We start from the raw sequence: 16,006 nt of genomic DNA, 5'->3' as shown, positions 1-16,006 counted from the left end.
ACATAGTGTACGTAAGCGCTCACTCTGCAGTGCAACAGGAAGGGTGTGCTGGATCTCCTGTTAGGCAGTGCTGTCCGGAGCAGGAGAGGTAAGGAGCAGGAGAGTTATATATTTTTTTTTGTCTGATCTGAGGTCTGATAAACATTGGGGCGTCTGATTTTGGAGTCTAATGAAGATTGGGATTCTGATTTGGGATAGTATTACCAAAAACCCAAAGACACACATGTATTATCATAACATAAACCTGTGCAAAAAAAAAAAAGTCGCCACCAAAAAAAAACCTTTAGCTTTGATTACGGCACGCATTCGCTGTGTCATTGTTTCGATAAGCTTCTGCAATGTCACAAGATTTATTTCTATCCAGTGTTGCATTCATTTTTCACCAAGATCTTGCATTGATGATGGTCTGACTGCTGCGCAAAGCCTTCTCCAGCACATCCCAAAGATTCTCAATGGGGTTAAGGTCTGGACTCTGTGGTGGCCAATACATGTGTGAAAATGATGTCTCATACTCCCTGAACCACTTTTTCACAATTTGAGCCTGATGAATCTTGGCATTGTTATCCTGGAATATGCCTGTGCCATCAGGGTAGAAAAAATCCATTGATGTAATAACCTGGTCATTCAGTATGTTCAGGTAGTCAGCTGACCTCATTCTTGGAGCACATACTGTTACTGAACCTAGACCTGACCAACTGCAGCAACCCCAGATCATAGCACTGCCCCCATAGGCTTGTACAGTAGGCACTAGGCATGATGGGTGCATCACTTCATCTGCCTCTCTTCTTACCCTGATGCGCCCATCACTCTGGAACAGGGTAAATCTGGACTCATCAGACCACATGACCTTCTTCCATTGCTCCAGAGTCCAATCTTTATGCTCCCTAGCAAATCGAAGCCTTTTTTTCTGGTTTGCCTCACTGATTAGTGGTTTTCTGACGGCTACACAGCTGTTCAGTCCCAATCCCTTGAGTTCCCTTCGCATTGTGCATGTGGAAATGGTCTTACTTTCACTATTAAACATAGCTCTGAGTTCTACTGTTGTTTTTCTTCGATTTGATTTCACCAAATGTTTAAGTGATCGCCGATCACGATCATTCAGGATTTTTCCCCCCGTCACATTTCTTCCTCGAATACGATGGGTCCTAACTATCCTTCCAGTTTTTAATAATGCGTTGGACAGTTCTTAACCCAATTTTAGTCGTTTCTGCAATCTTCTTAGATGTTTTCTCTGCTTGATGCATGCCAATTATTTGACCCTTCTCAAACAGACTAACATCATTTCCATGACCACGAGATGTGTCTTTCGACATGGTTGCTTAAGAAATGAGAAGCAACTCATTGCACCAGTTGGGGTCGAATAACTTATGGCCAGCTGAAAGATAATCACCCATGCAGTAATTATCCAATAGGAGGGTCATGACTATTTGCTTAGTTAAATGCAGGTGGCGACTTTTTTTTTTGGACAGGCAGTGTATTTTATTGAATGACATCATTAAGAAGACAACATGTAAATAAATAAATGTATGAATAAGTATATAGTAGCAATGCGGTTAACGCCCCTTTAGGAAGCGGAGCGAAACGCGCGTCGGGGTGCGCTCCCTGCGGGTTCAGGCTTGATCTTCCTACTCAATATTTATCAGGTATTTTCTGCTATTTGGCTGTATTTGGGTTGGAATATATGCATTTGGTTTTCCGTACTGTAACCTCTTTCACCTATTGGGTTCATGTAACCTCTGCAGTCTTACCTGTATTGTTAGTTGGAGTGTACTTCCTCCTTTATTTTTGGAGCAGTCCCTTATGTCTTTTTCATGTATTATGTCAATAGCCATATAGGTTACTCCTAGGGGGGACCTATGTGTACCTGCTGGGGAGCTGCTTTTTCGCAGCGCTAACCGCATTGCTGCTATATACTTCATACATTTATTTATTTACATGTTGTCTTCTTAATAATGTCATTCAATAAAATATGTTTTGATAATGCATGTGTGTCTTAGTTTTTTGGGTAATACTGTGTATATTTCCAAGCATTGTTTTTAATCTGATTGATGATTATATTGGTTATTCTGATTTGGGAGTTTAATGAAGATTCAGGGTCTGATATGAGGTCTGATGAATATGAGGGGTCTGATTTGGAGGTCTGGTGAAGATTTTGGGTCAGATTTGGGGGTCTGATCTGAGGTCTTATGAAGATTGGAGGTCTGATCTGACGTCTGAAGAAGATTAGGGGTCTAATCTGAGGTCTAATGAATTTTTTTTTCCTGATTTTTCTCCTTTGAAACATAAGAACATCTTATGGTTAAGTGCATTTTATATAGTTTAAAAATAAGGTATGTAAAACTAGGGAGGATGTAGAAAAGGTAAGGAGCAAAGGTTCTTTCCCAGCTGAAGGTGGCCTGAGTCTCTGAGAGGTGCACCTCAAGCTACTAAAATGTGGTAGGAAAGATTTTTAAATTACAAAGGGAAGATTTTGGCTGTGGTTTTCTTGAAGTACCAATTACTCATTTGGATGCAGTCATGGATTCTAGTTTTGATATGGTCTGTTACTGTTATAATGATTAGCCTCCATGTGTCAAAGAAGAGATATACTCTGGTTTCTTTTTTGCATTGAAAATGGACATACATTTTAAAGAGCCATTCTATGTGGAAATGCTCTTTAATTAGCAATGAAAGCCTTATACCTCATTCAAACGTCAGCGTTCAGTCAGTGATTTCCATCAGTGATTTTGAGCCAAAACCAGGTGTGGCTCTAAACACAGAACAGGTGCAGATCTTTCCCTCATACCTTATGTCTGTGTTGCCTACACTCCTGGTTTTGGCTCACACTCACTGATGGAAATCACTGACCAAAACACTGACGTGTGAATGAGGCTTTAGGGTGTTGCCACACATTCAGTTTATGAAGCCAAGACCAAGAGTGCAGTCAGGTAGTACAGGTAGCATCTTTCCTTAGTACTTTCTCTCTTTGATGAGATACGCCAGATTTTGGCTTAAAAAACTGCATTAAAAAACCTGTTGTGTGGCAGTACTCTTAGGGCCATTTCTCACTTACATTTTGAAGCTGATTTCGGAGCATTTCCACCTTGAAATCAGCCAGAAAACACCTCTAAACAGCCCCCGTTCATTTCAATGGGAGACAGCACTTACTTTTTTTTCCCATGTAGAACAAAGGGTGGAAAATAAAAAAATAGCATCTATCTTGGGGTGTGATCTTCACTGAATCGCTCATTGAAATGAAAGGGAAGCATTAAAAACAGCTCTATATATGTCCATGTGGTTGTTGTGCGTTTTCTGCATGTTTTTTGGCGCAGATGCGCACCAAAGATCACAGGCTGTAAATTAGGTTTTGTATTGAAGTAAACAACCATTGATTGGAATTTTGCAGGTAGATTTTCAGAATCTGTTGTGTGAACATACCCATGAGCTGCCCCACAGTTTGCCGTGGTTTTTCAGCAAGCACAGATGAAGCAGATAAAAAGTATGGGGTCATTTGCTAATTGATATACGCCAGTTTATATATATGTGTCACAGATTGCGGTGCAAAGGTCATTTGCACCGCAATCTGCAACTTTTCCCTGATCACGCCAGGTCTAAAAAAGAGGGCGTAGTGTGGATGGGGAAGGGGGCGGGTCGGCAGGCCCGTCTTATTTAGCATTTTATATGTATGTTTTAGGCGTAGAAAATGTTCTAGATCTACGCCAGCAAGGAAACTTGCGTGTATTTAGACCAGCGGTGGATGCACAAAGTTATGTAAAGGCTGGCGCCTCTACATAACTTCAGTGGATCCACCACAAGCACAGGGGTTATTAACACTGGCGTCTTAAGCGGAGTAGTTTCTCTAGACAAAAGTGTTAGGTTTAAGTATAAGACAAGTTCATCAAATAACATGAGACATTTGGTAAATGTGGCATACTGTAAAGTACTCCAAATTGACTTCAAATTTTCCCCTCATGATAAATTCCCCTTTAGTGGGTCAGTTTTCACTGAAGGTGCTGTTTGTTTTATAAACTCGCTGGTGTACAAGAATCCTTACCTGTACTCTAGCCTTAAAGAGGACATGTTGCTATCACGTTCCCTGTCTCCTATAAATTATCTGAGAAGGATTACATGGCACTTTCTACGACCCCTCTGTTTATTTAGAGCATAGACAGTACCATATGCTCCTCAAGCCATCATCTGGCAGAGGTCATGGCTTGAGATCACTGCTTTGGCTCTACAGAAACAGGCTTTCATTCTTTTCATCCCCCAATTAGGCACTTTGTTTAGTGCTATATTTGTCTAAGGCCGGGTTCACACGAACGTGTGTGACCCGTGCCTGTGAAGCGGCCCGCAAATAGCGGGCCGCAATGCTTGTTCGCCGGCCGTAGGTCAGCCGCATCGGATCGCGGACCCATTCACTTTAATGGGTCCGCGATCCGGCCGTTCCGCGAAAAGATAGGACTTGTTCTATCTTTTAGCGGAACGGAACAACGGGACGTAACCCCAGGAGGCACTCCGTAGTGCCTCCGAGGGGTCCCGTCCCGTGCGGCCGTTCCGCGATTCCGGATTAGCGGACCCATTGAAGTGAATGGGTCTGCATCCGTGATGCGGAATTCACACGGAACTGTGGCCGTGTATTGCGGCCCGCGATTTGCGGGCCGCAATACGGCCACGGGTCACGCACGTTCGTGTGAACTTAGCCTAAGTCTGTCATAGCGACAGATTTTGACATTTCAGATACAGCTTTGAACAACAGCTTACCTTTTATTAACACCTCCCTAGCTTGTGCCCATTCAGTTCTTCCATCTGATGTCAGTAGTCCAATTGGCGGAAGGCGCTCATCTTCATTTTCTGCCATTCTAACAATTTTCCTAAGCTGGGTGAATAAGTCACCTTCGCTGAGACGGCGGAAGTTAATAACAACATCCAACACAAAAAACTGTGGAAACAAATGGAGGTAAAGTATAAAAAGTGTATACTGTGACAGATTTTTCACCATGCATCCTGTTTGGATGCCTAATAACAGCAGCTTGTGATATGTGCATGTGTTCCCCGAATCTATATGTTTATCTATCTATCATCTATCTACACTATATGGGCAGACATGCCTCTTAGGCTATATTCACATGACAGTGGAAAAAAAACACCATTAAAAACCGTCTTGTCAGTTCTTCACAGTCATTCTGTATCCATGTCTGCATCCATTTCTGTCCGTTTGTACATTTTAATGGGCTCTTTGCATCTGTTATGCATCCATTTTTAATGGCTGTTTAAAACGGCCATGAACAATGGATGAATTTCCTTTTTTTTTTTTAGCATCCAAACCCCTTCTGTATATAAAATGCCCCCACAGTACCCCCTGTGGGGTACTGTGCTTCCAGTAGAAAAAAGGCCTCTGCATAGCAGCACCAATTTTGCTGGGACTATCAGGTCCTTCTAGTTTCCTCCAGTGCAGAGCGAGTGTCAAGTGTGTTCAAGTGGATGAGGTGACTATTTTTTTTTTTATCCCTGAAAGACACTTAAACCCGTTTTTAATGGCCATTAGACGGTGTACTTCTGTCTATTTGCCTATTAAAAACGAGCCCAGTGAGTTCAATGAGATCCATATTTCTGTGAAAATTGGCAAAAATAGCACATTTCCTATTTTTTGATGGCTGCTATTCACTGACCGTTCAAAAAACGGCCATGTGAATAGTCCCAAAGACCTTGGTTCTAAAAACAGCTTTGTGACGGCCGTTACTAAAACGCCACAAGTGCATAATATCAAGCACCTAACCATGCAGTATGCCTTTAAAAACATTTGGGAAAGATTGGGTTATAAGAGCTCAATGAAATGGAGCATGGTACTGTAATAGGATGCCACACGTCAGTTTGTGAACTTTCTTCCCTTCTAGATGTTCCATGATCAACTATGAGTGTTATTATTACAAAGTGCGTGTAAAAGTTAAAGAGTTGGGTTGCCGATTGCTGAGGTACATAGTGCATAAAAGTCGCTAGAGCTCTGCTGACTTGCAAGGTTCCAAACCTCCTTTGCCATTAATATCAGCACAAAAAATTTGAATCTTCATAACATGGCTGAGCAGCTGCATACTGCTATGTCAATGCCCCATGCACACCGCTGTCACTCTCCTCCAGGCGGGCACAAGCACCTCTCCACTCACCCTGCTGCTGGGCCCACTGGTCTTCTTCTGCTCCACAGCAGCAAGTCCAGATGCTGGAATCCCATGTGTTGTTCTCCTTGCAGGCTGCAGCCTGCTCCTTACGGGCAGTGGCCTCTCCCTGTTGTCTATACAGCTCTTAATGGGCCAGCACTCACACAAATCCTAGTTCTCAGTCTGTGTCTGGACACATCAGGGTACTTAAGGCACCTTTTCCTAGGGGAAGGTGCCTTAGCAATAGATTATACTAGCTTTTTAGTTCCTGCAAAGGTGTGCTGTTATGTTTGTCTGTTGGTGTACAGACTTCTGCCCAAACCCTGACTCTGATTCTCTATAGTGTGGAGGTCTCTGTGGGAAGTATAGTGTGGAGGTCTCTGTGGAGGGTATAGAGTGGAGGTCTCTGGGGTTAATAACTACTGTTAAGTGGGGACTGCTGAAAGGGGGAAATAAATACTGTGAATACTGCTGAAGGGGTTAATAACTAGTGTGAATGGGGGATGCACCTTGTGTTTTGTTATGTTCGTGAATCAGTCAGTGCCGACCAGCACCCCTAAGCCCCACCCACCCCATAAGCCCTGCCCAAGAACCCCACCCCCCACCCGGTCCCTGGTAAAATCGTCTTGCTTGAAACTGGTCCTTGGCGCAAAAAAAAGTTGAGGACCACTGTTTTAGAGGGTCAGCTCAGCAGCAGACCCTCACCCCTAATGTTTTAGATGGTCAGATCAGCAGCAGGCCCTTGCCCCTAATGTTTTAGATGGTCATCTCAGCAGCAGACCCTCACCCCCAATATTTTTAGGGTATTTTTACACTAGCGTTGCTTGAATCCGGCGGGCAATTCCATCGCCGGAACTGCCCGCCGGATCCGGAAAAATGTGTGAAAACGGATTACATTTGAATCCTGATCAGGATTCTGATCACAATGAAAAAATGCATTGGAAAAAATGGATCCGCCATTTATTTATGGACATTTTTCGGGTTTAACATGCAAAAGCCGGATCCGGTTTGACGGAACACAAGGCACTGGATCCGGCATTAATGCAAGTCATCGGGAAAAATGCCGGATCCGGCGTTCAGTCAAAGGTAAAAATACAACATGCTACGGTTTTCTGAAAAGCCTGATCAGTAAAAAAGACTGAACTGGATGCATCCTGAATGGATTGCTCTCCATTCAGAATGCATGGGGATAAAACTGATCAGTTATTTTCCAGATTTGAGCCCCTAAGACGGAACTCAGCACCGGAAAAGAAAAATGCTAGTGTGAAACTAGCCTTAGATGGTCAGATCAGCAGCAGGCCCTCGCTCCTAATGTTTTAGAGGGTCAGCTCAGCTGCAGACCCTCACCCCTAATGTTTTAGATGGTCAGATCAGCAGCAGGCTCTCGCCACTAATGTTTTTGAGGGTCACCAGCAGGCCATCAATCATAATTTTTCAAGGGTGTGTATGATGCCCTCCTTTATGTGTAATAAAGGGTGTATTGGAGTGCCGGTTCATTGTAATTTTTGGCAGGGCTTTCACTTAGTGCATAGGCTTTATGAGTGTAGGAATCCCACTACCTGAGCAATTGTACCACAGTGTGAATGAGGCCCTCCTTTATGTGATATACAGGTTGTATCGGAGTGCCTCTTCCTTGTGCTTTTTGGCAGCACTTGCACTTTATATACAAGTAAATATACAGGAAAGAATGTTTCCTATCAATATTTCCTCTAAAATCGATTTTATCTTCGGTTTGGGAGTCCAAGATGCATCCAGACATCCTCCCTATGCTGTTCCCGTACCATTTCAGTGGTGTTTCCATCAATTTCTGACCTTTTCCTATGAACCAGACACTTCCACTCTTCAGAGCAGGGGGTGCCTGGTTTAATGCTCTGGTTCTCCCATTGACTTCCATTGTGGTCGGGTGCTCGGTAGAGCAACTGAGCATCCCAAAGTCTTCTACTCGAGCACCAGAGCACCCGAGCACTTTGGTGCTCAATCAACACTAGCAGTGACCAATCACAGGTCACACAAAAATTTGCATCAAGAATTTATTTTGCAATCGTTTCAGCCCTAAACCAGTCTACAGTTTATGCACCATATCCACTCTGCAATATTGCAATTTTATAATCCAAGACGAAATTTATATTGTACAGTACTTCTCACATACTGACAGAAATAGTAAAAGTTGCATTGACACCAGGGGCGTAGCTATAGGGGGGCTGAGGTAGCAATCGCTACTGGGCTCAGGAGCCTGAGGGGGCCCAAGAATCCTTGTGCCACATAAGAAGTTACACCTCTGGCTTTAGGGAAGGGGTTAGGTCAATATTTTGGCATGGGGGGGGTTTGCCGTTTCAGTTTTTCAGTAAGGCAGCACGAAAGCTATGTGATTCCCTGCCCCTGGCCACAAAGCACTGAGGGAAGGGGGGCTCAAGCTGAACTCTTGCACCAGGGCCTATGAGCCTTTAGCTATGTCCCCAATTGACACAGTTGTTGGGGCATATTTTTTTATTTCGGTTATACATGAACAAAGGAACTTACCTGGTTGTTACAAGCAACAATAATGTGCTCTGGCTCTGGCATGATACTGCTTTCCTGAGCCACAAGTGTATCCTTTGTTGCCCCTGGAAGACGATAAGAAGAGAATAGCCCATAGTACTGCTTCATGCACATAGGCTGTCCAGACAGCTGACCTCGAGCATAATCTACAGGTAGAGCATGCCTAAAACATTGAACAAAAATAGGTAGAGAGCAGGTCAGATAGAGAACAGGTCAGATAGTCCCTCTTTTAGTGAAATGCACATTTTGTTTTAGATATTGTGGGGACTCGCTCTGGTAGTCAGGACCAGTGGACACAGTATAGAGGCAAAGACCAGTTTATAACTCAAAACTTCAGTGTTTATTCACACTTGTACACCAGGGGCATTGCTAGGGTCTCAAAAGATCCGGGGCCCAAGCACCAATGCATATGGCCCAATTCTCTAAGTTGAACAACCGCATCCTCCCCCTGCAAACACTAGCACTGAAGACATTTTACTGTACTTGCTATACAGCAGCACATACCTCTCACATCCAGGGCCTCCCAGGTGACGTCTCCTCTGATGTAGATCTTCTCTGTCATCATCTTCTCCATTCGGTCCGGACACTTTTCTCAGCCGCCTCTTCTCTGCAGAGTGTGACACACGGACATCTTAGCTTCCTCACTTTTCTGTACCCCCAATTATATCCTGAAGAAAAATGAGTGCCCCCCATAGTAATAGTACTCCTCATAGTCCCACCAATAGTTATTCCCTTCTAGAATGCCCTCATTAGTAATACTGCCCCCTACAGTGCCCCCAGCAGTGATAATGCTTCCCAAGAGTGCCTCCATTAGTAGAAGAGCCCTCCAGTATTAATAATACCCTCACAGAGCCCCCAGTAGAAATAAGGCCCCCCTATTGTCCCCCAAGTGGTAATAAAGCTCTCTACAGACCTTCAGTAGTAATAAGGCTGATCTATAAGTCACACCTATAGAGCCCCCAGTAGAAATAAGAACGCCTAATGTCCCCTGGATTTAAAATGCCCCCACAGTGCCCCCAGTATTTATACTGCCCCCTACTGTTATAATGCTCGCCCTGAAGCGCCCCCAATATTTATAATGCCGCCTGCAGTGCCCCCTGTAGTTATAATTCTTCGTTTAGTGTCCTCAGAAATTATAATTCCTCAGCACCTCCGCCATACAGTCCCGTGTAAATAACACTATTTCCCTCCCTCCGTCATAGAGTCCCATATAAATACCATCACACCATCACTCCAGCCCCCTCCAATATACAGTCCCATGTAAATAACATCCCTCTCTATCTACAGCCCCCTCTAAAATACAGTCCCATGTAAATAACATCACAGTATCTCTCCTGCCCTTCCAATATACAGTCCCATGTAAATAACATCAACCCCTCCCCAGCCTTCTTCAACATACAGTCCCATGTAAATAACATCACCTCCTCAATATTCAGTCCCATATAAATAACATCACTCCCTCCCCCAGACACCTTCAACATACAGTCCCATGTAATTAAAATCACCCCCTCCCCAGCCACCTCCAACATGCAGTCCCGTGTAAATAACATTACCCCTTAACATTCAATCCCATGTAAATAGTATCACTCCCTCCCACAGCTGCCTTTAACATACAGTCCCATATAAATAACATTACCCCTCAACATACAGTCCCATGCAAATAACATCACCCTACCTCAGCCACTTCCAAATTTCAGTCCCATGTAACTCCACCTCACTGTCCCATGTAAATAACTTCCCTCCCTTCAGCCCTAACATACAGTCCCAGTTAAATAACTACAACTCCCAATATTGCTCTGCCTCTCACACTGAGTAATCTTCACTTACCTTTCCTTATGTAGCAGACCTTACCTCAGCCTCTTCCCAGGGCTTCTCTTCACTGCTAAGCCATCCTCTCCTGCACTGGTCACATGATGGTGACATCATCCCAGGTCCTTTTCAGCTACTGCATTTAGAACTGATCACATGACCTGTGATGTCATCACAGGTCCTTCAGCTCTTGCAGTGCAAAAGATTCAATTGTATTGCTGTCCTAAGGACGTCAATACAGTTATATCTAACAGGCAGGTAGTACTTTCGGGGCCTGTGTCAAAACATCAGGGCCCCAGGCCCCAAATGTTTTGACCTAGCAACGCCCCTGAAGTACACAGTACGACAGTTCAGTTACAGTATTGGTGTTACAGTTTTATATTCACCCCATTTGGATGCTTGATTAGGACGAGTTGTCCTAATTTTTTCATCTATTATTGTAGGGATTAGTAATCATGCACTAATATTTTTTCACCTTTTATATTTATATTTTCATTAGGTTAAAAAAAAAAAATTATTATAATTTTTTATCATTTATTTATATATATTTTTTATAGGATTTATTTGTCACCAGTGATGCAAAATGATGGAATACTTTTTTTTGATATTTCTTGTATATTTTCTAATCATGCACTATTATTATCATATCTAATTACATTGTCAATAATCATGTGTTTTCACTAATCAATTGTTGTTTTCTCACTTTATTTTTATTTTTTATTTTTATCGTATGGTGCTGTGGTCACTTTCACGTTTTCCTTTTTGCATGATCAGCCCCTCTTTTTCTTTTCTTTTCCTTCTTTTCTTTCCCCCTTTTCTTTTATAATTTTTAATTGATTGCTACGTCCACTTTATATATTGTGCACCGCATAGCAAGCTTTTGGGTTTTCTATGGCGATGTGTCGGGCCTGTGCATGCGCTGATTTGTAGTTGATGCCATCAGCACTTCCACGATCATGGTATCGCGGTATTGGCGTGATCATCACGAGTCTGCATTCGCGGTCATGTGACTTACCGTCACGTGACCTACATAGAAACATAGAATGTGTCGGCAGATAAGAACCATTTGGCCCATCTAGTCTGCCCAATATACTGAATACTATGAATAGCCCCTGGCCCTATCTTATATGAAGGATGGCCTTATGCCTATCCCATGCATGCCTAAACTCCACTGTATTTGCAGATACCACTTCTGCAGGAAGGCTATTCTATGCATCCACTACTCTCTCAGTAAAGTAATACTTCCTGATATTACTTATAATCTTTGCCCCTCTAATTTAAAACTATGTCCTCTTGTAGCAGTTTTTCTTCTTTTAAATATTCTCTCCTCTTTTACCTTGTTGATTCCCTTTATGTATTTAAAAGTTTCTATCATATCCCCTCTGTCTCGTCTTTCTTCCAAGCTATACATGTTGAGGTCCTTTAATCTTTCCTGGTAAGTTTTATCCTGCAATCCATGTACTAGTTTAGTAGCTCTTCTCTGAACTCTCTCTAGAGTATCTATATCCTTCTGGAGATATGGTCTCCAGTTCTGAGCACAATACTCCAAATGAGGTCTCACTAGTGCTCTGTAGAGCGGCATGAGCACCTCCCTCTTTCTACTGTTAATGCCTCTCCCTATACACCCAAGCATTCTGCCATTCGACAGGTTATGTCAATAAGACTGGCTGCGCATGGCGCTTACATACAGGTATCTACAATCTTGTGATTACTTGCCAGGACGTCATGATTGGCCAGCTAGGATATTTAATGTTTGCTCCTCTGTGATGACGTCACCCCCAGGCGAAGGTCCGCCGAAACGCAGGTAGGGGCTTGCGCCATCCCGGAGGAAGCACAGCATGGGTAATGGATTCTGCCATATTGTCACAACCAGACAGCTGAGAAGCTCTGACAGGAGCCGTCCAGAACCTCCTCCTTGAGTTTCTTTGTTTTGATTTCAGTTCCTCATCTCGTTAGCCTATCTCAGCTGTCATGCAGTTGGACTGATTGCTTCCCTTTAAGTTCCTCCCCATGATGCATTAGGTTGCGGCTTATACAACTTCCTGGAGTGTGTGTGCATGCCTTTCCTAGTTCCCAGTCGTCTGCAAGATAAGTACTGTTTATGTATTTGTGATTTTCTGTTTGCTGGATCCAGGTGACCCTGGCTCCCTCCGTGTCTGTGTAGGGGGCCGGTGGTCTTTTCCCCTCACTATTGTAGGGTCTTCAGCTGTAAGATAGTCGAGGTACGTGGATATGCGCCCATCCACCTTTGGGGTGTTCGCATAGGCTGAGCAGTCAGGGAGAGTGGCAGGTCTCATGCAGGGGTCTCCCTTTTGTTCCTTAGTTGTGGATCCAGTGACTCATAGATTATATTGTATTGTCTTGTTTCCCTGTACACCATCCGTGACATTATAAGCCGCCCAAAACCGTCTCAAGCATGGATCCGGTTTCACTTTTGGCTGAACGCTTCCAGGGTCTTTCATTAGAGGTAGCTGATCTCCGTAAGACTTTTTCTCAGTTTCAAGTGACCGGTTCAGCTTGCGTTCATGGAGTTTGTTCTGAGCCTAAGATCTCGCTCCCGGATACGTTCTCCGGGGGTAGTGAGAATTTTGTGCGTTTTAGAGAGGCTTGCAAACTCCATTTTCGCCTTCTTCCCCATTCCTCTGGTGATGAGGAACGGAGGGTGGGGATCATTATATCGCTGCTCAGGGGTAACGCTCAGTCCTGGGCCTTTTCGCTGCCGGAGGGGGCACGGCCTCTCCATTCAGTGGATGAATTCTTTTTAGCCCTGGGCCAGATATATGATGATCCGGATCGTATTGCTCTGGCTGAGTCTAGACTACGTCTGTTATGCCAGGGTAAACAATCCGCAGAGATATACTGCTCAGAATTTCGGAGATGGGCAGCTGATACTGGTTGGAATGATGCTGCACTCCGAAGTCAATTTTGCCATGGTCTTTCAGAAGGATTGAAAGATGCATTTGCCTTTCATGAGAGACCTACCTCCTTGGATTCTGCTATGTCTCAGTCCGTTCGTATTGACAGGCGTCTTAGAGAGAGAGGAGAGATCTCTCCTTCCTGTCATGCTCAGTCCCGGGACAGTGCAGCGGTCCCATTCTGTGCGCAGGGGTCTCAGTCGCTGTCAGCCCCTTCTGAGCAGGAGCCCATGCAGCTGGGGTTGATTGCTTCAGACAATAGAAGATTCAGCCCGCATGGGAGGGTTTGTTTTTGTTGTGGAGGTATAAATCATTTGGCAAATGTGTGTCCCTCTAGGAGATTCAGGCAGTTTTCTGAGAGTAATAAAGAAACAAAAAGGAAAAAATCTTTTAAAAATGTTCTGTCTGTTACTATTGGCAGGGTTGAGGCGGAAATTGAAGGTTTTCCGTTTGCTTGTAGTTCCCGTTTTGTCCTGCCTGCTAGGGTGGCGCTAGAAAGCAAAAACATTTTTTGTGAGATTTTTGTGGATAGTGGAGCAGCTGTCAATCTCATTGATAATCAATTTGCAATAACTCATGGTTTCCAGGTATGCACTTTGGGAAAGGATATTCCTGTTTTTGCTATTGATTCCGCTCCACTTTCTCAGAAATCATTAAAGGGCATAGTTCACAATATCCGTTTAATTGTGAGTGATGCTCATGTTGAGTATGTGTCATGTTTTGTCCTTAGCGGTTTGCCTACTCCTCTAGTGTTGGGGCTACCCTGGCTCACTAAACATAACCCCACCATTGATTGGCAAGCGAGGCAAATAAATGGTTGGAGTGACTTTTGCAGAGAGAATTGCCTCATGACATCTGTTTCTGAGGTTTCTACTAAGACTGTTCCACCTTTCCTCTCTGAATTTTCGGATGCCTTCTCTGAGAGTGGAGTTCAGGATTTGCCTCCGCACAGGGAGTACGATTGCCCTATTAATCTCATCCCAGGCGCCAAGCTGCCTAAATCTCGTTTATACAATCTTTCTCAACCTGAGAGGGTCGCTATGCGTGCTTATATCTCTGAGAGTCTGAGAAAAGGACACATACGACCCTCGAAGTCACCTGTTTCCGCTGGTTTTTTCTTTGTTAAGAAAAAAGATGGTTCTTTAAGACCTTGTCTGGATTTCAGGGAGCTGAACAGTATCACTATTCGTGACCCTTATCCGCTTCCTCTAATTCCGGACCTGTTTAACCAGGTTGTTGGGGCTAAAGTCTTTTCCAAATTAGACCTAAGAGGGGCATACAACCTGGTCAGGGTCAGAGAAGGAGACGAATGGAAGACGGCTTTCAATACCCCTGAGGGCCATTTTGAGAATTTGGTTATGCCTTTTGGTTTGATGAATGCCCCAGCCGTTTTTCAGCATTTCGTGAACAGCATTTTTTATCATTTAATGGGAAAATTTGTATTAGTGTATTTGGATGACATTTTGATTTTTTCTCCTGATTTCAAGACTCATAAGAGACACTTACGTCAGGTCTTGCTCATCCTGCGGGAGAATAAATTATACGCGAAACTGGAAAAATGTGTGTTTGCGGTTCCAGAAATCCAATTTCTGGGGTTTCTTGTCTCCGCTTCTGGTTTTCGCATGGACCCCGAGAAGGTCCGCGCTGTGCTTGAGTGGGAGCTTCCTGAGAATCAGAAGGCGCTGATGCGTTTTTTGGGCTTTGCCAATTATTACAGGAAATTTATTTTGAATTATTCCTCTGTTGTTAAACCACTCACTGATATGACCAGAAAGGGGGTAGATTTTTCTTCCTGGTCGGTAGAGGCGCGTAAGGCCTTTCTAATATCAAGGAGAGTTTCGCTTCCGCTCCCATCCTGGTACAACCTGATATTTCTTTACCCTTCATAGTTGAGGTTGATGCTTCTGAGGTGGGTGTGGGTGCGGTCTTGTCTCAGGGTTCCTCTCCTGCCAAATGGCGACCGTGTGCCTTTTTCTCGAAGAAACTCTCCTCCGCAGAGAGAAATTACTATGTGGGAGATAGGGAGTTGTTGGCCATGAAGTTAGCTTTTAAGGAATGGCGCCATTGGCTAGAGGGAGCCAGACACCCTATTACCGTGTTTACTGACCATAAGAATCTGGCCTACTTGGAGTCAGCCAAGCGTCTAAACCCGAGACAGGCCAGATGGTCTTTGTTCTTTTCAAGGTTTAATTTTGTTGTCACGTTCCGCCCTGGGGTTAAGAATGTGAAGGCAGATGCCCTGTCACGTTGTTTTCCGGGAGGTGGGAATTTTGAAGACCCGGGTCCCATTTTGGCTGAAGGTGTGGTGGTCTCTGCTCTTTTTCCTGAATTTGAGGCAGAGGTGCAGGCAGCCCAGTCGGAGGCTCCTGATCTTTGTCCTCCTGGGAGGTTGTTTGTGCCTCTCACTTTAAGACACAAGATTTTTAAGGAACACCACGATACGGTCCTTGCTGGGCACCCGGGGGCAAGAGCCACATTGGATCTCATCGCTCGGAGATTCTGGTGGCCTGCGCTTCGTAAGTCGGTTGAGGGTTTTGTGGCAGCCTGCGAGACTTGCGCTCGTGCCAAAGTTCCTCATTCACGGCCATCAGGTCTCTCCTTCCCTTACCCATT

The 16,006-nt window shown here is 44.2% G+C and overlaps 1 protein-coding gene across 1 annotated transcript in view; it reads right to left on the bottom strand.

Annotated features, from left to right (window-relative positions):
* The window catches only part of CHAT (choline O-acetyltransferase), a 91,794-nt gene that overhangs the window by 51,206 nt on the left and 24,582 nt on the right, over positions 1–16,006 (bottom strand). The window contains exons 5-6 of the mRNA XM_040438407.1: positions 8,652–8,832; positions 4,741–4,918 (exon numbers count right to left, since the gene is read on the bottom strand). Of these exons, the coding sequence (XP_040294341.1) occupies positions 4,741–4,918; positions 8,652–8,832 (359 nt within the window). The remainder of the gene's footprint in view (positions 1–4,740; positions 4,919–8,651; positions 8,833–16,006) is intronic.

The sequence above is a fragment of the Bufo bufo genome, chromosome 6 (genome assembly GCF_905171765.1).
Source record: "Bufo bufo chromosome 6, aBufBuf1.1, whole genome shotgun sequence".
NCBI lineage: Eukaryota > Metazoa > Chordata > Amphibia > Anura > Bufonidae > Bufo > Bufo bufo.
This window is presented reverse-complemented; position numbering and strand designations above follow the sequence as displayed.